Source organism: Pleurodeles waltl, chromosome 6 (assembly GCF_031143425.1).
Source record: "Pleurodeles waltl isolate 20211129_DDA chromosome 6, aPleWal1.hap1.20221129, whole genome shotgun sequence".
Lineage (NCBI taxonomy): Eukaryota > Metazoa > Chordata > Amphibia > Caudata > Salamandridae > Pleurodeles > Pleurodeles waltl.
In genome coordinates, this window is record NC_090445.1 from 490,103,984 (window position 1) to 490,130,419 (window position 26,436).

The window sequence follows — 26,436 nt, forward strand, 5'->3', positions numbered from 1 at the left end:
TCCCATCATATAAATGTACTATGTACACTCAGGTTGTGGTTACATTATTCAAATTGTGACAGCCTACTCACTTTCGTGTCCCTTAGATACCTACCGCTGCATATGAATAGGAGGAGGAGACAAACCCCCATGTACAGACCCCTTGTGGACTTGGCTACACTGGAGGACAGGCACAGTATACTCACCTGTAGACTGGACAGGGCCACAATCACAGAGGTGTGTGCCCAATTGGAGCCTGACCTGATATCTGCTATCCGTCATCACACTGGGATCCCCCCTCTTGTGCAAGAGCTATCAGTGCCCCATTTCCTGGCAACTGGTTCTTTCCAAGTGACAGTGGGATTGGCCGCTGGAATGTCACAGCCAGTGTTCTCAATCATGCTGGCAAGAGTTTTGTCTGCGCTGGTGAAACACATGTGCAGATACATAGTTTTCCCCCAGGTGGAATATTTTGCCACTGTGAAGGCCCGGATTCTGTGCAATGGGACATATCCCCAATATTGTTGGGGCGATTGATGGGACACATATTGTGTTAGTCCCCCATGCTAGAATGAACAGGTGTTCAGGAAACGGAAGGGTTTCCACTCAATGAATTTGCAAATGTGTACCTGGCGGACCAGTACATCTCCCACATCACTGCTAAGTATCCTGGGTCGGTGCATGACACCTTTGTCCTGAGGAATAGCAGCATCCCAAATGTGATGGCACAACTACAGAGGCACAGGGTGTGGCTGATAGGTGAGCCATGGTCCCCACCCAGTGTATGTTAGTGTATGCCTTCTGGTGTCATCACCATAGTATTGTGTGAGGCTAAATGTTGTCCTTCAATACTTGCAGGTGACTCTGGCTACCCAAACCTATCGTAGGCTGCTGACCCCTGTGAGGAATGTCAATAGAGGGGGTGAGGAACGTTATAATGAGGCACATGGGCGAACCAGAAAGATCATTGAGAGGACTTTCGGGCTCCTGAAGGCAAGGTTCAGGTGCCTCCATCTGACAGGTGGATCCCTGAGCTACTTACCAGGTCTGCCAGGGAAGGTCTGCCAGATAATAGTGCCATGCTGCATGTTTCACACCCTGGCCCTCAGACAGCATGCACCTTTTCTGCAGGAGGAGGAGACTGAAGATGCCCCTGTGGCAGCTGTGGACCCTGGGAACAGTGAGGGTGAGGATGCAGAGGATGAGGATGAGAACAACCGAACATCAGTTATACGTCAAAACTTCCAAAGACACACAGGTGAGACGGTACAACTGACCATTCCTCTGACTATTGATGTTTTCTGTGTGGCTGTAGCATGATGGCATTAACTTCCATTGCATCCCAATTTACTGTCACCTATGGCTTGTCATTTTACAGATGTTGGTGAAATAACAACTGTGTACCGATGTGATTACTACAGACAGATACAGGTAATTAATTCTATGCTCTTACAGTGTTCAGATCATTTGCACTAGATGCGACTGTTCCCATAAATGCACATTTTCAAAACATAAAATACTAGTAGTAAAGTTGTGTTCAAGGGAGTTTATTTTAGTGCTTTGAAATTGAGGGAAAGGTGCAATGGAATGGGGTGATGGTGGAGAAAAGTCCAGGGTATCGTTCCAGTCTATTTGTAGCACAGGTCCAGTGTTCAAGGGGCCATAGGAAGGGGAGCAAAGGCAGTTCAAAGAGGACAAGGTGACAGGGTGAGAGACAAGGGGGACAATCAGGAGAGTCTCATTTCCTGGCGGTGGTTTTGGCAAGTGTCTCTGGCTTCTGTCTGGGTTGCAGGGAACGTTTGCGTGGTGGTTCACCTTCTGCAGGGGGAAGGGTGCTAGTGGTCTGTGGGTCCTGTGGCGGGCCTCCTGCCCAGTAGCTGCAGCAGAAGTGGAGGGCTGGTCAATGGACTGGCTAGTGGTAGGGGCCCGCTGGTGTGCTGTTGCTTGACTCATGATGTTGGCCATGTCTGCCAGCACCCATGCTATGGAGATCAAGGTGGTGTTGATGGCCTGTAAATCCTCCCTGATCTTCTGATACTGTTCCTCCAGCAGCTGCCTGTTCTCCTGCACGTTGTCAAGGATCTGGTCCATCGTGTCCTGGGAATGTTGGTAGGCTCCCAGGATCTTGGTGAGTGCCTCCTGGTACGCTGTTTGGTGTTGGATCCTGATGTGGGAAGCTCTGTGGTGTACTGTGAGTGGGCTGGGGTGACCTACTGTCCAGTGGTCCCTGATGGACCAGGTTGTTGGCACAGATCCTGAAGTCCAGAGTTACTGTCATCACTGGGGGCATCTTCTGTCGGGGGACTAAATAGTCGCAGCACCTCCTCTCCAATGGGATTGGCTGGAGCACCTGTGGGGATGTAAGTGATGTATTATGTTTTATGTCTGTGACATATTGTACATCTCTGGCTTTCACTCTATGGTTGCTGTTGCCCTACCACCTTTGTTTGTGTATAGTGATGTATTGTGGGATTTTTAGCTTTCCTGTGCTGTGCATGCTTTAGTGATTAGTGTCTATGCAAGGCTGGGAGGGCTGTCCATGCATTGGTATGGCATGCAGGATTTGGCACTGGGGTTCGTCATATGTGTAGTTGCAGTGTGTGGGATGGAGTGGAGTGATGGGAACGAGGGTGAGGGGGTGTTATGGCATGCGGGTATGGGGGGTGAGAAGTAGTAAATATTGACTTATCAGTGTCCAGCGAGTCCCTCAGGATGCTTTAATGCCAAGACTTGCTCCTCCCATGCTGTGAGCTGTGGGGGAGGAGGTAAGGGGCCCACCGCCAGTCCTCTGTAAGGTGAGCTGGTGCCTTGCTGCCACGGAACATATCTTCCCCCGTAGGTCATAACACCTCTTCCTAATGTCGTCCCTTGTTCTTGGATGCTGTCCCATGGCGTTCACCCTGTCCACGATTCTCCGCCATAGCTCCATATTCCTGGCAATGGAGATTTGCTGTACCTGTGCTCCAGACAGCTGTGGCTCTACCCTGACTATTTCTTCCACCATGACCCGTAACTCCTCATCAGTGAAACGGGGGTGCCTTAGTGGGGACATGGGTGTTGTGTGGTGTGTGTTGGTGAGAGTGTGTTGAGTATTGTGGTGGGGTGTGTGATGTGGGGTGCATGAGGGATTTATGGGTGCATGTGGTGTCTGTGTCTAGTTGTACCTGTGCTGTTCATGTCAATCTCCTGGCAGTAATTGTTGTTCGTAAAGTGTTGTGGGTAATGTGAGTGTGTTTTATGGTGCTGTGGGTGGGTGAGTGTGGTGTGTGTATGAGTGTCAGGTGTGTGTTTTTAGTATTGGCCAATGTAGTGTTGTTTTGTTTGTGGGTGTCCATTCTGAGCGTGGCAGTGTGTACCATCAATGGTTTGCCACCATTGAATGTCTGCCATGGCGATTTGTGGGTCATGATGTGGTGGGCGTTGTTTTGTTGTCATAACGGTATGGGTGTTGGTACCGCCACTTTAGCACTGACATTTGGGCTGACGGATTTGTGTATGTGGCTGTATTCTGTCTGATTGGTGTGTGTGTGTGTCAGAATATGTGTGATGGATATTTGCCACCACAGTGGTGTATTGGCGGCCGTCACCGTGGCGGTAAGCGGGATTTACTACCAATGTCATAATGAGGGCCTATTTCTCAGATTGGTTCTTCAGGTAATGTGTAGCACCTGATTCACAGTATCTATCTACGTTCTGTTTCTGTGGACTTCAGTATGTGTTTGCAGATCTACCCCAGATTAAATGAATGCCCTTGAGCTTTTTGTGGCAAGAGTAAAGGAGATCATACCATATTTTGATGACATCTGCATTGACACTGATAATCTAACAGAACTCTTAGCTAGGGTGAACAGTATATTGCCTATCCTAACCTGGCATAGGTATGAAACAGACTTTAAAAAAAAATAAGATTGCGTATCCTAATGCGATTTCCCTTGGAAATGAATTATTTAGTAAGTGTAAACAACTGGTACCTGACTTCCTACAGAAGTGTGCTATTTTATAATCTCAAAACATACTAAGAAAGTTGCTATCCTTGATAGGGTTTCTGTGGTTACATGCCAAATCATCCCTATTGGGTTAAGCCTTTGTATGAATTAATTACTCTCACATTTTCTGAAAAAAACTGGACAATAGCATATAGCTATTCCATGTGGACTGAACCAGACATATTAGAGACAATGGCCCTCATTACAACCCTGGCGGTCCAAGACTGCCAGGGCTGTTTTGGCTGAAGCACCACGAACAGGCTGGCGGTGCTTCAGAGGGGATTACGACCGTGGCGGTAGCACCGCGGTCGCACCGCCGGGGCCGGCGGTTTCCCGCCACATTTGCCCCGGCGGTGATAATCCGCCAGGGCAGCGCTGCTTGCAGCGCTGCCCAAGGGTTTTACGAGTCCCCCTACCGCCAGCCTTTTCCTGGCAGTTTGAACCGCCAGGAAAAGGCTGGCGGTACGGGGAGTCGCTGGGCCCCTGGGGCATGGGCAGTGCAGGGGCCCCCTGACAGGGCCCCGTGCAGCTTTTCACTGTCTGCATAGCAGACAGTGAAAAGCACGACGGGTGCAACTGCACCCGTCGCACAGCCGCAACACCACCGGCTCCATATGGAGCCGGCTCCCATGTTGCGGCCCACATCCCCGCTGGGCCGGCGGGCAGAAACTCTGTTTCCACCCGCCGGCCCAGCGGGGATGTCATAATGGGCACCGCGGGAGTGCGGCCGAATTGGCGGCCGCACAGAAGTTACATCTTGGCGGGCGGCAACCGTTGTAATGACCCCCATAATGCTTACAGCCATGAAACAGTGAGTCAAACAGTAATTTTCTCTGTTCCAAGCACTTTGGGCTACATTTACACAGTTTATAATGAGGGACAGATGACCACTATAGCTTATAGATCACATTTATAGTCCACTGCGAAGGAGCAATATACTTCTATTGAGAAAATTCTTACAGCAGTATAGATGGCTATGTCAATGGCATGTCTTCTTGTACTTGGAAAGCAAATTGTCATTGTTTCCCCTATATATGCTCTTGACGCAGCTACTAAAACTAGTATCCCCAATCTGCATGCTTTACACCTTTGTTAGGTGCAGTTAGTCACAAAGCAAAATGTGACTGTTTTAATGTTTGCTTATGATCTGACACTTCAATCTCAATGCTTTTTAAAGTATACACAAAACATTCCAAAAACTCCAGACATGTTATCCTTACATGAGCACAAGAACATGCTCTATAAGTACAGATCTGCACAGACTGCTATTGCTGCCAAGCAAAAATATTCTTTGGCTTGCGCTGAAGCGCAGGAAATGTTTGAACATGGTGACTTCAAGGTGCTGTATACACACACCAAAGTTCTAGATGGTTCCACTTGACAAGAGCAGAAATACATGCTGTGTAGCTTGCTCGACAGAAGGCTGATCCATTAGTTTTCCCTCTTATTGTGTCAGTTTCAGCATTCTGTATACTGCCTAGCAGTGGAGCTATTTGCCATCTCCCTCAGCACAGGATCATTCCAGAGAATTGGAAGAGTGCAAAGGTGATTCCTTTCCTCGAAAAAGCTAACACTGACCGTGAAATTTTGGCAAATTTTAGACCAGTCTCTTTGCTTTCTGTGGCCTCAAAAATCCTGGAAAAGATGGTGAATTTACAGCTTACTACTTTCTTATCTGAGAATAATCTGCTACACCCCTCACAATCTGGCTCTAGAGCCCACCACAGTACAGAGACAACATTACTGGAAGTCTCTGAATCTCTTAGGCTAAGTTTGGACTCTAGTTTTAACATCACTCTGGAGCTGTTGGATCTGTCAGACGCATTTAATATGGTAGATCATAACATCTTGTTGCACAGGTTAGACCATCTGGGGGTGATAGGTTCAGCTTTAAGTTGGTTGGGTTCCTTTCTGGAAGGACTAGAGCAGGTAGTGTGGATGAAACTTTATGCCTCGGGAGTGGAAAAACTGAAGTGGGGGGGGGTGCCACAGGGCTCCTCCCTAAGTCCTACACCTTTTAACATCTACATGTCCCCCTGGTCAAATCTAGAGGAATCATTTAACATCAAGGTAATTTCATACTCTGATGATACGCAGTTCCTGATCACGGATGATGGGGACTCAGCAAGTGCAAAAAATGATTTTGCATGTTGCATGAAAGCACTGCTTTGATTGGCTGAGAACCAATAAATTGTGGTGCAACCCAGACAAAACTTAGATCTTGTTGTTTGGGTGTAATCCCCTTCCAGTCTGGGCAGGAGCTTGGCCTACCAGTGTTCCCCCCACCACCTCCTCCATCGGCGGTGGCCAGAAATCTGGGCATCATGTTTGCCTCTCAACTCTCGTTCAGTGCTCAACAGTCGTAAAGTCTTGCTTTTGGATCTGTTGTGTGCTGATGAAGTTTCTCATCTTTCTTCCGCATGATGCACGAGTCACAGTGGTCACAGCTCTAATACTATCTAGGCTAGACTATGCCAATGTTCCTTATCTAGGTGTCCCTGATTATCTGGTCCAATGTTTGCTAATAATCCAGATCATGGTGGTCAGCTTAATTTTTAAGTTGCCTCAATTTACCTCAGTTTCTCTATTCCAGGAAAGAGTAAAATGATTGCCGGTGCAGCAAGATGCATCATGTATAGACCACTTAATTTGATACATCAAGTCATTCATTAAAAAGGGCCTTGGTACCTAAGGACGAGGATCAAGGAGTATAATCCTGACAGTTTCCTGTGTTTGAGTAGCGCTGGTCTGATTGTGGTGCCCTGTGTTAAAAGACAATGTAGAGGAGGCTCCTCCTTCATAGTTAAAGCAGCTAGTCTGGGTAACCAGCTGTCTGGGTCTCTGAGATCCATTAAGGATAAAAAAATTAAAGAAGGATCTGAAAATACTTTTATTTAAACATGAGTGATGGCATGTTTGTGCTTTTGTTTCTGTTTTTTCTTCAGTGGCCTTGACCACCAGGACACTCTTTTTGAGTAGCTGTGCGATATAGAAGTTCTGTTCGTTCATTCTTTCAGTGTGGATTTGCCACATTTATGCCTAAATAGATTCAGAGGTTTAAAAGTAAAATGGATAAAGGCATAGTAGGTTTGGGAACAGTACCTATTTTACAGGACAAGCTTCCTTTAGTCCATTTACAACACACGATACCCCGTAAAACTGAAAGAATTCACACTAAAGAGAATACTGCAGACGATTAAGATCTGTGCAGAAATTATGGTAGCATTGTAGGCAACACTGAAAGAAGAAAATAATGTTTCTCTTCCTAATATTCTTACAACCTCACCAAAGATAATGTTCCCCACCTGGGATGGGTAATAGGCAATGAGCAAGCTAGATTAGATCTGAGGAGGGCAGCTGATGAAGTGATAGCTTGATTCATGCTGGCAACATTGGTTCCATGTCTTTGCTACCAGAACGATCTGGTGGCAACATTTACAGGATATTGTAAATAAATATGTACAACAATGTAATGTGTGTCACAAAATAAAGCATTCAACTACTGTAAGACCATTGCCTACTGCCCTCACTATATCTAACAAACCATTTGATGTTGTGTTCTTCAAGCACATCGGTCCACAACCAACAGTCAATCAATCTAAGTATATATTGGTTATAGTTGATTTCTGCTCTAGATTCCTTTGGCCTTAACCACAACAGACTGTCAGTGAATGAAGAGTCATAAAAGACTTGCACTGCTAGCAGTAGGACCAGTTCATAGCTTTATTTTTGAAAATGCTACTGCATTTGCAGCTAAGGTGATTTTGGATGCTGTATCTGCCATGGGAGTATGACTGCTATTCTCGCATTCTTTCCATCCAGAATTGAAAAGCGTCTTCAAGCAAGCCAACTGTAAGCTTAAGCAAGTGTTAACTGCTGAGGTGTTAGATACAGGGATGTCATCATTTCATGACCTGTATAGAGCACTCAATTAGAAAGAGAGCACTCAATAACTTGCCTAAAGGAGTATTAGGGAGCTGAACCCCATACCAGATGCTTTATGGCTTTCAAATGTTTGTACCTGATCCTGATCTCAATGGAAGAGAAGCAGAGTAAAATACTGATTCCTCTGACCCTGTTCCACAACTGGTTTGTTACAGAATATTTCAGAAATTAGGGAGATTCCCTCCAACAAAAATGCCTCCATCACTACTGAGATAAAGGTAAAGCTGGGAGTGGGTTCTGAAAAGGATCCCTACCAAGCAAGGTGGTCATTACAACCCTGGCGGACGGTGTTAAAGTTGCGTAAATACCGCAAACAGGCCGGCGGACAAAAAAAGGGAATTATGACCCTGGTGGTAACCGCCAACAAAGACAGCCACTTTAACACACCGCACGCCACGGCGGTACTGACAAGCAGCGCGGCGGTTACCGCCAACAGACAGGCGGGAGACAATGTACCGCCCACACAATTACAACCCGCCAATCCGCCACCTTTTCCGGGGTGGATTCACCGTGGATAAAAACACGGCGGAAACAGCTTTTGCTATGGGAAAACGCTCACCTGAACACATCCCACGAGGAAGGAGGACACCATGGAGCCCGAATTACAAATCCTAACTGCCCTTGTCTTTCTGCTCCTCTACGACCAACAGCTACGTAGGCGCCGAAGACACCGGTGAGTACTGCACCTACGACACGGGGGAGGGGGAGGCAAAAGTTAGGGGGACACCTAACAAACACCCCCTCCCCCACCCTCGCATATTACAACATACACACCAATGCAGTCTCAAAAATCACAGTAACAACCCACAATCCCCCCGGAAGAATGAAAACACAAAGCGAATTTCGGGCAAACATTGTAATGTGCCAATATACATGTCATACAAAAATATACAGATATATATATCTCAAAATCACTCTTATTTACACATACAATCCGAGAAGTAGTGCAGATATGTACACAACAATGTCCGTGCACCAACAGTCCAAAAATGCATGGGCGAGGCCCACAAACTATACCTGACCAAAATCGGAGAGAACACTGCCGGGGCATCAGATAGAAACACTACAGGCACCTCAGGCGGGAGGGAAGGGGGGCACCTCAGCCACATGAATGTGAAGCCAGATCCACGACGGGGCTCCATGCCCATTGATGTATCCTGGGGAGTGCAAAGCCACAGTCTCTCAAGTCTCTACAGTGGGTGGGTTTCCCACTGTGCCATCCTGGGGAGTGCAAAGCCACAGTCTCTCAAGTCTCTACAGTGGGTGGGTTGCCCACTGTGCCATCCTGGGAAGTGCAAAGCCACAGTCTCTCAAGTCTCTACAGTGGGTGGCTTGCCCACTGTACCATCCTGGGGAGTGCAAAGCCACAATCTCTCAAGTCTCTACAGTGGGTGGGTTGCCCACTGCGCCATCCTGGGGAGTGCAAAGCCACAGTCTCTGAAGTAGATGCAGTTCTCTACTGGTACTGGGTGGGACTGGTGCCCAGACTGGATGAGTCTCCCTGTGAAAGTTCATGTCCTGTCACTGTTCCAGCTGCACATGGGAGAAGGATTACTGATGTGGCGGCCTCTTCATTCCTACACGGTGCATGCCCTGTTCAGCGGTGCTTTGCCATGACGGCCTTTGCCCTGTTCAGCGGTGCTTTGCCATGGCGGTCTTTGCCCTGTTCAGCGGTGCTTTGCCATGGCGGTTCTGGACTGTTCAGCGGTGCTTTGCCATGGCGGTCTTTGCCCTGTTCAGCGGTGCTTTGCCATGGCGGTCTTTGCCCTGTTCAGTGGTGCTTTGCCATGGCGGTCTTTGCCCTGTTCAGCGGTGCTTTGCCATGGCGGTCTTTGCCCTGTTCAGCGGTGCTTTGCCATGGGGGTTTTGGACTGTTCAGCTGTGATTTGCCATGGCGGTCTTTGCCCTGTTCAGCGGTGCTTTGCCATGGCGGTCTTTGCCCTGTTCAACGGTGCTTTGACATGATGGTTCTGGACTGTTCAGCGGTGCTTTGCCATGGCAGTCTTTGCCCTGTTCAGCGGTACTTTGCCATGGCGGTCTTTGCCCTGTTCAGCGGTGCTTTGACATGGTGGTTCTGATACGGACATTGGTGTGTGGCATGGCAATCTCTACATTGGGCATTGGTGTGTGGCATGACGTTCTCTACAATGGGCATTGGTGTGTGGCATGACGTTCTCTACATTGGGCATTGGTGTGTGGCATGACGTTCTCTACAATGGGCATTGGTGGGTGGCATGACGTTCCATCATTGCCCAGCGGGGCTGTGGCATCCGGGCCCCTCCTGGGCACTGACTCCGGCAGTGGTCTCCTGACCACTGACGATACTTGGGCCCTCCTGGGCTGTGACTCCAGCGGTGGTTTCTGGACCAGTGACCATACTTGGGCCCTCCTGGGCTGTGACTCCGGCGGTGGTCTCCTGACCACTGACAATACTTGGGCCCTCCTGGGCTGTGCCCCCGGCGGTGGTCTCCTGACCAGTAACGATACTTGGGCCCTCCTGAGCTGTGACTCCGGCGGTGGTTTCTGGACCAGTGACGATACTTGGGCCCTCTTGGGCTGTGACTCCGGCGGTGGTCTCCTGACCAGTGATGATACTTGGGCCCTCCTGGGCTGTGACTCCGGCGGTGGTTTCTGGACCAGTGACGATACTTGGGCCCTCCTGGGCTGTGACTCCGGCGATGGTCTCCTGACCACTGACGATACTTGGGCCCTCCTGGGCTGTGACTCCGGCGGTGGTTTCTGGACCAGTGACGATACTTGGGCCCTCCTGGGCTGTGACTCCGGCAGTGGCGGTGGTCTCTGGACCAGTGACGACGGTGCTGGCGGTTGTGTCTGGACCGCCGGAAATGATGGCGCACTTCTCCGCCGTGACACTCACAACTGGCTGGGCAGACTTCCTCTGGACCTTCCCCACCTTTGTTGGAGTTACAGCTGACTCACCAATCCCCTTCGAACCCATGTCACTTGTTGTCCCACCAGGAGTCTTAAAACGGTCCCGTCGGCCACTCTCCAATTTTAGAGCCTTTACAGGGGGTGGGCTGCCAGTGCCTTGGCTCGGGGTCCTACTGCCTGCCCTGGTGGCCGGTGCACTCCACATACCTTGAACAGGCACCACTGGTATTGGAGGCTTTTTGGCTGAGGCGCTACGATGGGACTGATGAATTGGAGGGGGGGGAGGGGGGCAAAAAGGTCAATTTGACATAGGGACAGTTTCTGACGGACACTGGGATGGGTAGCTGGAGGTGGTCTGGGAGTGCAGGAAGAGGAGGTGGTTGTAGGAGGTGTCACTTTAGGTGTTTTGGGTGCAGATGCAGGTACTGGAGGCTGTTGTGAGGTGGATGGATGTTGGGTGAGTGATTGCTGGCGTTTGTGTACTTTGGGAGTGGGCGTCACAGAGACACTGGGGGAGGACACAGGGGACATGTAAATGGCAGTGGAGGTGGTGAGTGCAGGTGAGCGGCTTGTGGTGCTGGGTGTCCTGGTGCGAGTCCTAGTGCCTGTAGATGTGGTGCATGCAGGTGTGTGTGTAGACGAGACTGGGAGGGAGGAGGGAGAAGAGGGGGACACAGTGGAGACAGTGGATGTTGCTGTGTCTGTATGTGGGTGAGGCTTGCGTGAGTGCCTGTGGTGTGTGTGGTGCCTATGTTTGCTTGAGCTACTTGTGTGTGTTGACTTGTGTGCATGCTGGTCTGTAGGTGTGCTTGGGATGGGCTGGGGTACAGAGGATTGGGTCTGGGTGGAGTAAGTTGGGGGGGGAGGCTGGACACAGGGACAATGGCTGCCATCAGTGCTGAGGCCAGAGATTGCAGGGTTCGCTGAAGGACAGCCTGACCAGAATGAATGCCCTCCAGGAATGCATTACCATGTTGCAACTCTCGTTCTACACCCTGGATGGCATTCACAATGGTAGACTGCCCAACAGTGAGTGACCAGAGGAGGTCAATGGCCTCCTCACTGAGGGCAGCTGGGGTGACTGGAGCAGGGCCTGAGGTGCCTGGGGCGAAGGTGATGCCCACCCTCCTGGGTGAGCGGGCACGGGGTGAATGCTGAGGGGCTGCTGGGAGGGCGGTGCTGGTAGGGGAGGTGACGGCTGTACCTGTAGAAGTGGGGTGCACAGATGGTGCCGCCACCACAGGGTAGCTCCCATCGGCGGACGAGTCCGTGTCGCTTGTTGGTGATCCGGTGGCCGACGTGAAGCTCCCCTCGCCCTCCGTCCCACTGGTGCATTCAGAGTCTGTGGTGTGGCCCTCCAAGGCCATGTGGGATGCAGCTCCCTCGTGCTCCGGTGCCACTGTACCTCCGCCTGATGATGCTGATGTACAAGAGGACAGGGAGAGCAGGAAAAGGGGGGGAGAGAGAAGAAAGAGAGTTTTAGTGCATGGCATTCCGCTACCGTTGGCGGACAAGACAGACGCAGCAGCCCCCTGCATAACGCCGTGTTCCTGCCCTCTGCACATGCAATTTCTGGGAATTGACCTACATGGCAATAGTGGACATCTGCGCACATGGATGCCACAGGGGCAACTATACCTCAACTTGGCACTCTGCTGAGGTGGGGTTGAGTGTCACATGGCCTACATTACGGAGGGGCCTTGCCTACCGAATTCGCCCTGGCCTAGGGACACCCACAGCCCACCTCCCCCACCCAGACCCCTCCACTGCACGCAAAGTCAGCAGAATGAGGTTGTACTCACCCCCTTGTGTCTGCTGTGATGTCCTCAAGCACCCATCCAACTCCGGGTAGGCCACCGCCAGGATCCGGAACATCAGGGGGGTCATGGTGCGACGGGCACCCCTCCCACGTTGGGAGGCCATCCCCAGCTGAGCCTCCGCCGTCTTCTTGCTGCAGCGGCGAATGTCCTCCCATCTCTTCCAGCAGTGGATGCCCCGTCTCTGGTGGGCCCCCAGGGTCCGGACCTCCTTGGCGATGGAACGCCAAATGTCCCTCTTCTGGTGGGCGCTGACCTACATGACATGCACAAGGGAAGAGGAACAGTCATTACCAACTGCACCGTCAATGTGAGTGGCCACCTCCCTACTCTGGCCATGTGGCCCATTCATTCACATGCATTAATGTTCTATGAACTCTGCCCCCTTCCCTCTTCATCATCGCCGGCGCACCTGTTCATTGTCTCCCGGGACCCATAGGGTCCAATGTTAACCAATGCAGCATTGCGCCGCGGTCTACGACCGCATACAGCGACGGTGTGCAACGCCAGCGCAGTTACCCCACAATCCCATTGTCCCAGTTTAGAGGTCAGGCAGCCGCCATTTCAGGGGCCCACATGGCTTCATTTACTACTGCGTCACACATAGCTAGGCCTACACTCAACACACATACAGGAAGGGTTTTGTGTCTGGTGTAGTCTTGTGTGTAACTGTGGGTACATACCTGGAGGAATAGTGACTGGTTCTTCGCTGTTGTGCTTCGTAGGCACCGTCAGCTGGGACATATGAGAAGATGGCGGAATCATCTGGTGTACAGACCGCTGGTGGACCTGTTGACAATGGAAGAAAGACATGTCATCGTCACCTACAGGTTTGACCGTGCCACTATCCAGGAACTATGTACCCAGTTGGAGCCAGACCTGATGTCACCGATCCGCCATCCGACTGGAATCCCCCCTGACGTGCAGGTGCTGTCAGTGCTCCATTTCCTTGCAAGTGGGTCATTTCAGACAACAGTGGCCATGGCATCTGGGATGTCCCAGCCTATGTTTTCCAACGTCTTGTCCAGAGTGTTGTCTGCCCTGCTGAAACACGTAAGGAGATACATCATATTCCCTCAGGTGGAGGATTTACCTACAGTGAAAGGTGACTTCTATGCCCTTGGACATATCCCCAACGTCATAGGTGCCATTGATGGGACCCATGTAGCTCTGGTCCCCCCCGCAGGAGTGAACAGGTGTACAGGAACAGGAAGAGTTATCATTCCATGAATGTCCAGATGGTCTGTTTGGCAGACCAGTACATCTCGCAGGTAAATGCTATGTTCCCTGGCTATGTGCATGACGCCTACATCCTGCGCAATAGCAGCATCCCTGATATGATGGGTCAACTCCAAAGGCACTGTGTATGGCTATTGGGGGACTCTGGTTACCCCAACCTTTCCTGGCTATCGACCCCAGTGAGGAATCCCAGGACCAGGGCAGAGGAACGGTACAATGATGCCCATGGGCGGACTCGGAGGGTGATCGAACGCACCTTCGGCCTCCTTTAGGCCAGGTTCAGGTGCCTCCATATGACAGGTGGATCCCTATTCTACTCACCGAAGATGGTGTGCGACATCATCATCGCCTGCTCCATGCTCCATAATTTGGCATTGCAATGCCAGGTGACTTTTCTGCAGGAGGATGATCCAGATGACGGTGTTGTAGCAGCTGAGGAGCCTGTGGACAGTGATGAGGATGAAGCTGAGGAAGAAGAAAACGACAACAGGGAGTCAGTCATACAGCAATATTTCCAGTGACACACAGGTGAGAACATTTTCTGGTTTGACATTACATTAACTTTCAAACGTCTACCTCTATCCTGTACCTACTTTTCACTCACTATTTGTTAATTGAGTTGTACCCTTCCATTTCAGTTTCACAAGTGTGGTAACCTACGTGTCAACTGCTTGCATCCTTCAAGGGCTTGTGATGTGTGACATAGGTATGTTAGCCTTACAATAGGTAACCCATTATGACACTGTGATTGATAATACAAAGTACCAAATCATAGACTGACTCCACATTTTTGGGTGTTTCAAGGGTGTTTATTTAAGTGCTCATAAAATGATGTGGGGTTGTAAAATGGTGATGGGTGATGGTGGAGGAATGTCCATGGCAGAGTCCAGTCTATTAGTCTCACAGGTGCACTGGCCATCTGGGCTTTGGAAGTGGAGCTGGGGCAGCTCGAATATGGACAGGGTAACAAAGTGGGACAGTGGGGGGACAATCAGGGTGGTCTTATTTCCTGGTGGGGGTCTTGCCATCTTGCTCTGTCCTGTTCCTGGATCTCAGGGACCCCTTGCGTGGTGGTTGTCCGTCTGCAGGGGGTGGGGTGCTGGTGTGGTGTTCCTGTGACGGTGCCTCCTGTCCACTAGCGCCGGCAGAGGTGGTGGGCAGTTCATCGTCCTGGCTAGTGTCAGGGGCACCTTGGAGTGCCACGGTGTCCCTCAAGGTCTTTTGAATGTCCGTCAGCACCCCTACGATGGTGCCCAGGGCGGAGCCGGTGGTCCTGAGCTCCTCCCTGAACCCCAAATACTGCTCCTCCTGCAGACACAGGGTCTCCTGCAACTTTTCCAGGACCGTCGCCATCGTCTCCTGGGAGTGGTGGTAGGCTCCCATGATGGAGGAGAGGGCCTTGTGGAGAGTTGGTTCCCTTGGCCTGTCCTCCCTCTGTCGCACAGCAGCCCTCCCAGATCCCCGGTGTTCCTGTGCCTCCGTCCCCTGGACCGTGTGCCCACTACCACTGCCCCCAGGTCCCTGTTGTTGTTGGGGTGGTGGGTTAGCCTGGATGCCCTGTAGTGGTGGACACACCGCTGATTGACCTGTCCTGGGTAGGGAGGTTTGGGCCCGCAGGGTGGGTGCTGTGCTGGTGTTACCAGAGGGTGGCAGCTCGGTGTTGGGCTGTGGCTGGGCAAGGGGAACCGACTGTCCTGAGGCCCACGATGGTCCGGGCTGGTCATCAAGATCCAGTGGGGCAGAGCTGCTGTCGTCACTGTGGGCCTCTTCTGGGGGTGGAGTGGTGTTGTCTGGACCCTCTGGTATGGTGACGGACCTTCGGGTTCCTGCAGGGGTATAAGTACATGATTATTGCATGTGTGTGTTTGATGGTGTGCAATGGGTGGGTGTGCGTGAAGCCCAGTGCAGGCATTCCTGTGTGGGGGCTTGTTTGATGATGGTTGGGGGGGTGTTCTGGGTATGTGCAGTGAGCATGCTTTAGTGAGGGGTGACCATGCTTAGTTGTGTCATGCAGGGCTTGGTGTTGGGATGGGTGGTTTGTGTTATGGGTAGATTAGTGAGGATTTGGGGTGATAGGGGAGGGTGTGAGGGTGGGGGTGTGTGATAGCTTGCAGGTAGGGTGGGGGATGTGATAGTTAAGATTTGACTTACCAGTGTCCCATCCTCCACCGACTCCTCCGAGGCCCTCAGGATGCAAGATGGTCAAGACTTGCTCCTCCCATGTTGTTAGTTGTGGGGGAGGAGGTGGGGGTCCGCCACCAGTCCTCTGCACCGCGATGTTGTACCTGGAGACCGTGGAACGCACCTTCCCCTGTAGGTCATTCCACCTCTTCCTGATGTCCTCCCTATTTCTTGGGTGCTGTCCCACGGCGTTCACCCTGTCCACTATTCTGCGCCATAACTCCATCTTCCTGGCTATTGATGTGTGCTGTACCTGTGAGCCAAATAGCTGTGGCTCTACCCGGATGATTTCCTCTACCATGACCCTGAGCTCCTCCTCGGAGAAGCGGGGGTGTCTTTGGCGTGACATGGGGTGGTGTGTGTGAGTGCGGGGTGGTGTATGTGGTGATGAGTGTGGTGAGTGTAGTGGTATGTGGTGTTTTGTGCGTGGATGTTGTGTAGGTGATGGTGTTGTGTGCCTCTGTGTGATGGGGTCGTCAATAGCTGTGCTCTCTCTCTCGCCTTCTCTCAGAATTTCTGGTTGTAGGGGTTTGTGGGTGATGTGGGTGTGTATTTTATATTGTGTTGGGTGTGTGGGAGTGGTGTGTGTATGTGTATCAGGTGTGTGTATTTGGAATTGTCCAATGTGGCGGTGTTTTGGAGCTGTGTGTGTATTTTGAGCGCAGCGGTGTGTACCGCCAATGGAATACCACGGTTGAATGACTGCCGCATGGATTCGTGGGTCGTAATAGCATGGGCGTGTTTCTGTTGGCGTCGAGGTGGAGGATTTGTTTCCGCATGTTTATCGGTGACCTTTGGTGTGGCGGTGTTGTGTGGGTGTCTGAATTTCGGCGGATTCCGTGATGTGTGTCATAATTGCTGTGGCGGTCTACCGCGGCCGCGGCGGTGTATTGGCGGTCTTCTGCACGGCGGTAAGCGCCTTATACCACCAATGTTGTAATGACCCCCCAAGTCTTTGGACCATCTTGCAGACCTCCTGTTCCTGTTCCTGTTCTTGGGATAGATGGCACATCCACTGTAATCCTGTCACCACATACCAGTCCTAAAAAACAGAAAGGTGTTAGTTGATCACATTAAGGATCACTGTGTGGCCAGTTCTGTTCACTGAATCCTAGTCAACAGCAAAGTGCCAGCATCTTAGTCCAATATATTGTCCCACTATTCTGGTGATAGCTCAAGAAGAGTACAGCTGTGTTGTGTTGAAATCATTAGCCTAATTCTTTAAACTAACGTGCCTGCTGTATCTCCAGAGTTATGCCTATTTCCAATTGCATCGAGTCTGGACATGGTACAAGCATTATCTTCAGCCATTGAACCTGCTACAGCCATAACAACGATTGCCACTTCTGCAACAGTAATCTTAAATGCAGCACCAACAAAAGAATCCACATTAGTTGAAATTATACAGATGCAAAAAATTGGATTATCTGAAAATTAGCTTCTATAAAATCCTGAAAATGGAAAAGCTTTTCTTTTGCCTCTCCGAGCAACATAAAAAGTGAACACTTCTCCAATTACGTAATGCTACAGATTAATTCTTGCCAGTTGCTGATTTTGCAGTTGATTTGCCTATCCACAATGTTGTATTATATTATGTTATATAGATTTGTAGAACACGCTAGCAACCAGAAGCGTATCCTGGGCTCTTAGAGTCTAGTTAGATCGGGGGCCTGGTGATACAAATCAAAAAGTCAGGTATTCAGCTTCTTGCGGAATTCAAGAAGTGAGGAGGAGGCTCATGTGTAGTAGCAGGTCATTCCACGCTTTAACAGCGATGTAAGAGAAGGCTCAATAATTGAATCTGGTTTTCTGTAAGCGTGGGATGTGTGTAAGTAGCAAAACAGATGAACAGAGGTGTCTGGAAGGTTTGTGGAAGCAGATGCTATTGTTGAGGTACACTTAACCAGTGTTTTGTAAAGCCTTGAAAGTGTGTATGAGAAGTTTGAATTGTGCTTGTTTGTGTATGAGAAACCATTGAAGCTCCTTCAGGTGTAGTTTGATGTGAGTGCAGCATGGGTGGTTGACAGTGATTCTGGCCGCCAAGACTTTTTGCTTTCTGGTAAGCTTTTGTTGATCCTGGCAGAGAGGGTGTTCCGATAGTCCAGCTTGCTTACTGCCGGGGCGCTGTTGGTTAGCAGATGGAGTCCACAGTGAAGTGCTTTTCCAGAAGATCACAATTTCAGTCTTGTCAGTGTTCAGCTTTAGACAGTTGGTCTTCATCCATTGGGCAATTCCTATCATTCAGACATTTAACTTGATCCAGGTACTGAGGGTCTTGTCCATAAGAGAGAGAATGAGTTGTGTGTCATTGGAGTGGGTGAGGATGTTGATGTTGTGAGAGCCGATGATGCTGGCTAGAGGGATCCTGTATGAGCTGAAGCAGGTCAGGCACAGGGTGAATCCTTGTGTAACTCTGCAGATCAGGTCACGTTCATCTGAGGTCTAAGGTTCCAGACTGACTAACTAGGTCCTTCCAGCCCAGAAGAAGCAGCTCCATCAAAGGTAGTGTCCTGGGATTCCGATGTTGTGTGCACGTTGAATTAGGATGGGGTGAAAGACCTTATCAAGTTCGGCGGTTAAGATTCGCAGAGGAGCCTATCAATTATTTTCTCTAAGACCTTGGCTGCATAAGGTAGCAGGGAGATCGGTCTGCAGTTGGTGAGCATTGATGGGTCCACTGAAAGTTTCATCAGCAATGGGAGGACAGTTGCATGTTTACAAGCATCTGGCAAGGTGGTGGAAGATGTGGAATCTTGTTATTCCTTTTGTGGATTACAATGCTAATTTTAATTTTTCTGATGGTACATAGGAATTATTTTCCTGAAAGTGTAACACTGTGTTAGGGTTTGTGCACAGCAAAGAGCATGTCCCCTCTCACTGCACTAGTGGGTTCTGTAATAGCTCCCTTTTAAACTTACTATTGAAAGCCTTTCTTGTTATCTCACCTTCCCCCACCCCAAGGCTTCTGTGTATGTTGTTTAATGTGCTGTTTTGTTTACACATTGGGCCTTGCTTTTACCAAGGCTTCTATAAAACACTCCGCTCTAGGCCATGTGTTAATTTAACTCATTTGCATAATAACTGAAACTCTGCACACCTTTCAAGAACATGTGCAGCATGTGAGGACCACACCCAGCTCTTCAAACCACACCCAGCTCTGCACACCTTTCAAGAACATGTGCAGCATGTGAGGACCACACCCAGCCCTGTCTTTAAAAGACAGCCCCGAGCCTCACCCAGTGCTTGTGCTCGTCTACCTCCCGCTTACCTGAGGACAGATCCCTCGGCGCTGGCACTCCTGCTCTCTACAGACTTTCATTGGCTTCAATGGGCGCAGCTGCTGGCTCTTCCTTCTTCCGGTTTCCGGTTCCTCCTTGCCTCAGCCTCTCTCCTACAAGCAACCTGCAAAAGAGAAAGAAGACAAGGTTAGACTGATCAGTATCTCTTGCCAGCAACAAGTAAGTGCAAAACTTTTATTACCTGAAAGAACTTTGACAACAATTTCTGGATTCGTGTATAGACAATTTGAAACAAGATACCTTCCACGAACATTGTGATTCAAACTCTTTGTTACAAGAATACTTTGCGGAACTTTGTGAGGCAAACAGTAAATCAAGGACTTGCACAAATTACATGCTGTATTTTGACGTAAAAGTACAGTATTTGTTTTATAAAAGATTCTGGAAATATGGGAAAAGTGAGTCTGCTATTGGGAATTTAGGCTTTAGTTATATTAAGATGAATGTTTGATATTGGTAATTCTGATAACGGTATTTGTTTAATGTTTTAGAAGCTTTAGCGTAATAGAAAGCACATCCCAGAGCAGTAACACATTCCAAACCTGGAAACTAGAGACCGGGATCCAAGAGGTACTTTTAGAAGAAAATTTTTAATAAATAAAGGGATAGTCAGGAACCCAGTTAGGAGTAGGTTGTACTTATCTGTTCTTTGTTTATGTTTCATTAGGCACTAGTTTCTACAGAAGTCAGAGAGGGCCGCAGATTTGTGCAGCACTTCAACAGTGGAAACGCAAGAACGGTGTTGTCTCTTTATTTTATTTTATCCACTTCCCCCCTTCCCTTGAGCTTCTGTTCTCAGTGCACTGTTTTAAAAACTAGTGTGCTGGAACAAGCAGTTTCAGGGTGGGGTCGGATTGTCTTCAACCTCCATCAGAACTGAACAAGGACTCAGGTGAGCTGGGCTTTGACACACTGTCTCCTGTGGTTCCAGCTTTTTTCTTCTCAGAGAACTAAAATGAACTACCATACTGTTAAGATCACTGTGTACCCTGAGAGAAGTTTCCATTTCAAATTTGAGACCCTGCACAAATGATTCACATCTCTTGTGCTTTAATAGTTTCACTACATAAAATCATCACTCTAGGTCCTTGTTTTTTCAAGTTCATAGAATATAAATGCTGTCAAACATCTGATGGCTCATTGAATTCATTATCCTCAGCGGACAATGAAGAACCATATCTCAATACAGCAAATTATCAGCAGCTATTCTTTGTCCATTAGTATGAATATCACTGCATTTAGCGATCTAACAGCTCAAGGGAAGTACATAATTTTACACAATGAGAGTTTTGTGCGACACCTCTAATTAACAGCCCTAAACATATTCAGAAAAGGTTTTCTTATTTTAACAGTGTTAACTGATCCGGCTCATCTACGCTTTGCTATTATCAAGAACCTGAAAGACTTAACAAAGCATTTAATTACTTGTCACAGATTTATCTATTCAACATAGGGCACTGCCTTTTTTTTAGTACTAGGTTACATATACTGAAAGGGAAGTATAATTTACAATAATATGTGGGGAGCTAAAATTTACAAATCATAGCACTGATACATTGTTCAGAGCGTGTATGGTTCATTGAGAGATGCTATTATTATAAGATTATGTACCAAAAAACTTGCATGAGCTTTGCTTCTGTTAAAGATTCAGAAACACCATCAATTGAAAATAATAATTTGACTCACTTTAAAGATTGGAAATGCAAAGAAACCATTTCTGATAATAATTGGAATTACATGGTTCAGAATGGAACAAACAATTTAACATTGGTTCAGATGGTATAGCCTTATGGCCAACAATCGCTGGGATGTGTATGTATCGATTTCTGTCTAAAGCTACTGGTTCATAAGCAGATAGACAAGGCCCTAGCTATAACACATATTCCCTTGTGGTCATAGCTAATTGTAGTATGGTTGTGTCAAAGAAGGCTGTCACAATTTAGTTTGAGTGGTATAAAGAAACATATGCCAAAATATATTGAAGATAAGGATTTAAGTGATTTTCTGATGGGCCATATCCTGTAAAGAATAAAAAAAGGTCTCAATTCACAGACTACATTTTGTAGTACATAAAGTATTCCTACAGTAGTATTACTTACAACAAAATGCAATTTATAAACCTACGAGAGTAAATCTCCACCTCCACCTCTCCCATATTTTCTATTGGGATCGTCTCTTGCATCTATGTTTATTACTTAGTAGTAAATGTGGGAACGATCAGGGAGAGTGACGGAAAAAAGGGCATACTTACTACTAAATGGGAGGGGTTTTGGTAGGAGCAAGGAGGAATTTTAGGGAAGGTTAGATAGGAGATTAGGGAGGGATATGTACCCACCTACAAAAAGAGCAAGCCCATTGCTATTTGCAAACTACACATATGAAGGTGCTGCAATCAAACAACACACAAAACAGTAGTAAGTCCAGCACCAACCCATGGTACTGCAAAACTCTGCCATAGAAAACAACGGAGTTAGGGACTTAAATAAAACTCCCTAATAAACAATGTTATATTTATTTAAATTATTTACTTACCTACTGCCCATTATGTGGACTGGCATAAAAGGCAGCACAAAGGACCTCCACTACTGTCTGTCTTGGACAAGGTTCTGTATGGTGCACCAGGTATCTTTCAGGGTCTTAAATTCTTTTTCCAGAGTTCACCTCCAAGTGTTTTAGAGCTTGTCTCTCCTCAGTTTATCTTCAGGAGATCTGTTCTTGTGATGTCCAGTGTCCAGTGGAGAGCTGTTTTTGTGATGGAGTCTTGTTATCTTCTGAGGGTGTGTCCCATACACCACAATCAAAAACAAGGTGGGGAAACAGAAGTTTTGGTGGGGAATTTATTCGGCTTCCAATATCGTCAGTTAATAGATCAAGGAGAGTGAAACACTAAGCCAGGGAGAAACCCTACTAAATGTTTCCCCAGGAAATACTCATGATTTTCTGTAGAGGCTCTCACCCAATGATTTCATCTTCAAGTCTTCACCGAGATGCAGGGAGGTATCTGGGCAGGCTCCATGTCAGGAATTCAAGGGAGCTCTTTATTGCTTTGTAGCAGGAATTTCAAAATTAAAATTTCCTCAAGATACCTCTCAATGTCTCTCCAAGTTTTTAATGGAAGTTTCTAGAGCCCCTGGCAAAGTTAAAAACACATCAATGATATAGGAGTCAATTAGTCAGTCCTGCATCTAAGGTAGGTCTGCATGCTTCAGCCCAAGTGTGCCTGATTAGGTCAGTTGTCCTTCATCAGGACCAAGTGATTAGAATCCCTTGACCAATCCTATTTGGAAATTAGTAGATCGATGCACCATATGGGGTGCGATTCCATTCATACTTCTGCAATTATTCTAGCATCCCACAAATCTTATGAATAACTCCTGAGGGACTTTCTCAGTGTAGTTCTTCTAATTTAGCTGTTGTGAAGGGGTCAACCTTGTAGTCACATGTTCGTCAAAGGTCCTGGACTGCAATTAGGATGTCCAATCTTATGTAAGAATCCTTAGAACTTTTAATTAGTGAATCCTAATAGTTCACAAATCGACCTACCTCATGAATATTAATGAGACTGGTTGCAGTTTACGACCCATTAGCAATCATAGCCATCACAGGGATGGGAGCCTGCTGGGGTCAACAGACCACCATGTCTTTGATTGCTTTTAAATAAAACATTCTTTTAAATACAGCACATTTACCTTAAAAGAAAACTAGGTGCATTTGAAAAACAAAAAATTAAAATGTTGATTTTCTAAGAGTAGAGTAGGTCTGTTTTGTTTAACATTCTTAAAGGGAAAGAATCCCTTGGGGAGTCTTTACCATTTGTGGATGGTTACCACTACCTTTCAATATTTGGTAGAAAATGAATGTTTTGCGACTGTAATTCCGTCACAAAACATTAATTCATATCACTACAATCCAGTATTTGGAAGGGACGCCCTAGACATGCCCCTTCCAAATACTGAATTGCAAAACCAAATTGTGATTCGGTAACAACTTACTGAGTTGCGATGTGACTGCGGTCGCAAATGGCTGTACTCTGCAAATGAGACCATTTGCCTGGAGCGGCTCCGTTAGGGCGAGGGAGAATCGTCCCCCCCCCACCACCAGTGGCAGCAGAAGTACTCCCCTCAGTGTGCATGTGTGTTTGGCCAGCTGTCTCGGGCCGGCCAAACACACATGCGCACAAGGGCTCTCTCCAACCCGGAAGTTGATAGCTGCGTTGGAGAGAGCCGGCCAAGGCTCCCAGGCTGCATTGGAGGCTGCAACCAAGGCACTCCAGCCAATCATAACGCTACTCTGAACAGCGTCATGATTGGCGCAGGGCAGGCTGGGAGCCTATGTCTGGAGTGCGGCAGCAGCAATGCAGCAGCAGCCTGGCGACTAGGTAAGTTGAAGTTTAAATATATATCTATATATATATATATATATATATATATACATATATAGTTTATTTTTTAAAATTTTTGTTTTGCTTGCCCCCACCACTGTGTCGATTCCCCAGCCGCGACTGCCATTTGCAACTGCCAAAAAAGATTTACACATCTTACCCATACCCTTTAACATAGGATTTTTTGCCACATTATACCTACAATCCCTTACAAGCTTGATGGTGGCAATACGGCTTCATCTTTGGTACTGGGTATAAACATCCTGAGAGATATTCTTTCGGGAAAAGTGGAAGGTTCAGCGCTTGAAAAAGTAACTATAAGTTGCGCTCTATTAGAAAGTAGTTTAAAACTGACTTAGCACGTGCTGTCGTTTTGTTGTTTTTGACAGCAGAAATGATATCTGTGAAAGATTTCAAAAGGATTGAGTGTATGCTACAGGTAGTTGCAGGGGACTGGCACAATGTTTAACATTTTGGAAAATTCATCTTGTGATGATAGCTGTTAGCCTTAACTTTGGTTTGAAAACATTAAACATATTGTGTAGGTAATTTGTGTGTTTTAAAACATTGTAGGTGTTTTTGTGCAGAGCCGGATGCAGGATATCTTGGTTTGAGACTATGAAAGACCAAGCACTGGTATTTGTATTCATCAACACACCTTGAAAGCCTCTCTAATGCATGCTGACTCTTTTAAATTCTATAAAACTACGTAGCATAATGTAACAAACACAACATAAAATAACATCTACTCTTAGAGCATGAATCAGAATTCCATTTTCACTTTCATTGTACACTCTTAAATATTAACCATTGCCTTGATGTAATCCCTTTATCTTTCTCTCTTCATGTTTTCCTTTAGGATAATACTATTGACTTTCTAGAATACGTGGCGGCTTTGAATCTTGTTTTAAGAGGAAAGCTCGAGCATAAGTTAAAATGGACATTCAAAGTATACGACAGAGATGGGAATGGCTGTATCGACAAGGCAGAGCTGCTGGAAATAGTTGAGGTGGGTCTCTCTCCCCTTCTACTAGTTAGTGAATGAGTGTCTTTTCATATATGTCACATGCACTGAAATGAATTGCCTGTGCGTAGAGCAATTTTGGAAGGACAGTGTCACCCGGAAAATAGGTGAAATGTTTTCAGAGTCAAAAGTATAATATTATACTGGGTTTGTGGGAAACAGCAAATCAGGAAATTGTGTATTATGAAAACCAGCCATGAAATTAGGGCGAAAAGAGATTTGTCAAACAAGAAAGACACGCACCCATCCGTGGTAGTTTGCGACATGCATGGAAACTGCTACTTCTGCCATTACCAGTGTGCCCTATTGTCTCTCCAGCTTATGAACTGAATTGAAATGCAAGGAAAAGGAGATTACATACCTACCCCTCCACTCCTTAAACCCTGCACCAACCCTAGGAGGCCTGGATTATGAGTACCCCTTAAATTCCAGCCCTGTGCAAATCCCCTCTTTGCATGAGTGTCAGAATTAAAGTTTCTGTCATGAGTATGTGAGGCCATCCTCAAGACCATGTATGTTAATGGGTCATTGTAATGACGCACAATACATAGCTAATAAAAAAGTAATGAAAATTATTAATAAAGGTATGCCTGTATATAATTATATGTGCTCATGTGATTGAGTGGGAAACACGTGTTGCACTGCAAACATGCATTGGCCCTCATTATGACTTGGGCAGATGGAAAAGCCTTTCCGCCAAAGTCCCGACGGGAAGGTTGCCTCCCCGCTGGGCCAAAATGAGTTTCCCGCTGGGTTAGCGGGTGGAAACTCAGTTTCCGCCTGCTGGCCCAGCGGGGAAACGGCCTACAGCATTGTCTCCGGCTCATAATATCGCCGGCGGCAATGCTGTAGTTTGAGGGTGCAGCAGCACCATTGCATTGTTCACTGTCTGCAAAGCGGTTTCATGGCAAAGCAGTTTCATGGCGGTAACCCCGCCATGCCAAGTGCATGGGCAGAGCAGGGCCCCCCCTGGGACACCCTGCACCCCATCTCTGCCAGCCTTTTCATGGCAGGGTTACCGCCATGAAACCCCTGGCGGAGAAGGGGGCCGTAATCCTCAAGGCAGCGCTGCCTGCAGCACTGTTCTGGTGTATTAGGACCGCAGGCACCGCCACGCCATCATGCAGACAAAAAGTGGCAGTGCTGGAAGTCCAACCGTGGCACTACCGCCACAGTTACAATATGGAGGTCAGAGCGGTCCAACCGCCACTGCGACCCTGGCGGTCATTGGACTGCCAGGGTCGTAATGAGACCCATAGTTTCTTGGCATCATAATGTTATACTAGTAAAGGACAATAAATTGATTAATAATATTCCAATTGAACATTTCAGTACCTCGTGACGCACAACATCAAATCAGCACAGTAATAAAGATGTGAAATACATAAATCAAGGGGCAAAATGACAACTACCAATGATAATATAAGGCAGAGATAATTAAGTTACGTAAATATACATGCACTAAACAGAGTCAAACGGTGCTGGAAAATAGGACGGATTACATTGTGGCTAATACAGACCATTCAACAGCAATATTCAAGGCATTAGTAACAATATTGGTTTTCTATATCCACCTGTTTCACAACAGGAGTAACCACTCTATGTTGTGATTCCTATAGTGTGTTTAATCACATCTATTACCTACCATTTCATATCTCTTGGTAAGTGATTAAGCTTGATGTAAGGATCAGCT

The 26,436-nt window shown here is 47.7% G+C and overlaps 1 protein-coding gene across 1 annotated transcript in view; it reads left to right on the forward strand.

The window, feature by feature from the left end:
• LOC138299921 (guanylyl cyclase-activating protein 2) overlaps positions 1 to 26,436 on the forward strand; it is a 195,863-nt gene that overhangs the window by 104,517 nt on the left and 64,910 nt on the right. Inside the window, exon 2 of the mRNA XM_069238639.1 lies at positions 24,579 to 24,728. Within this exon, the coding sequence (XP_069094740.1) occupies positions 24,579 to 24,728 (150 nt within the window). The remainder of the gene's footprint in view (positions 1 to 24,578; positions 24,729 to 26,436) is intronic.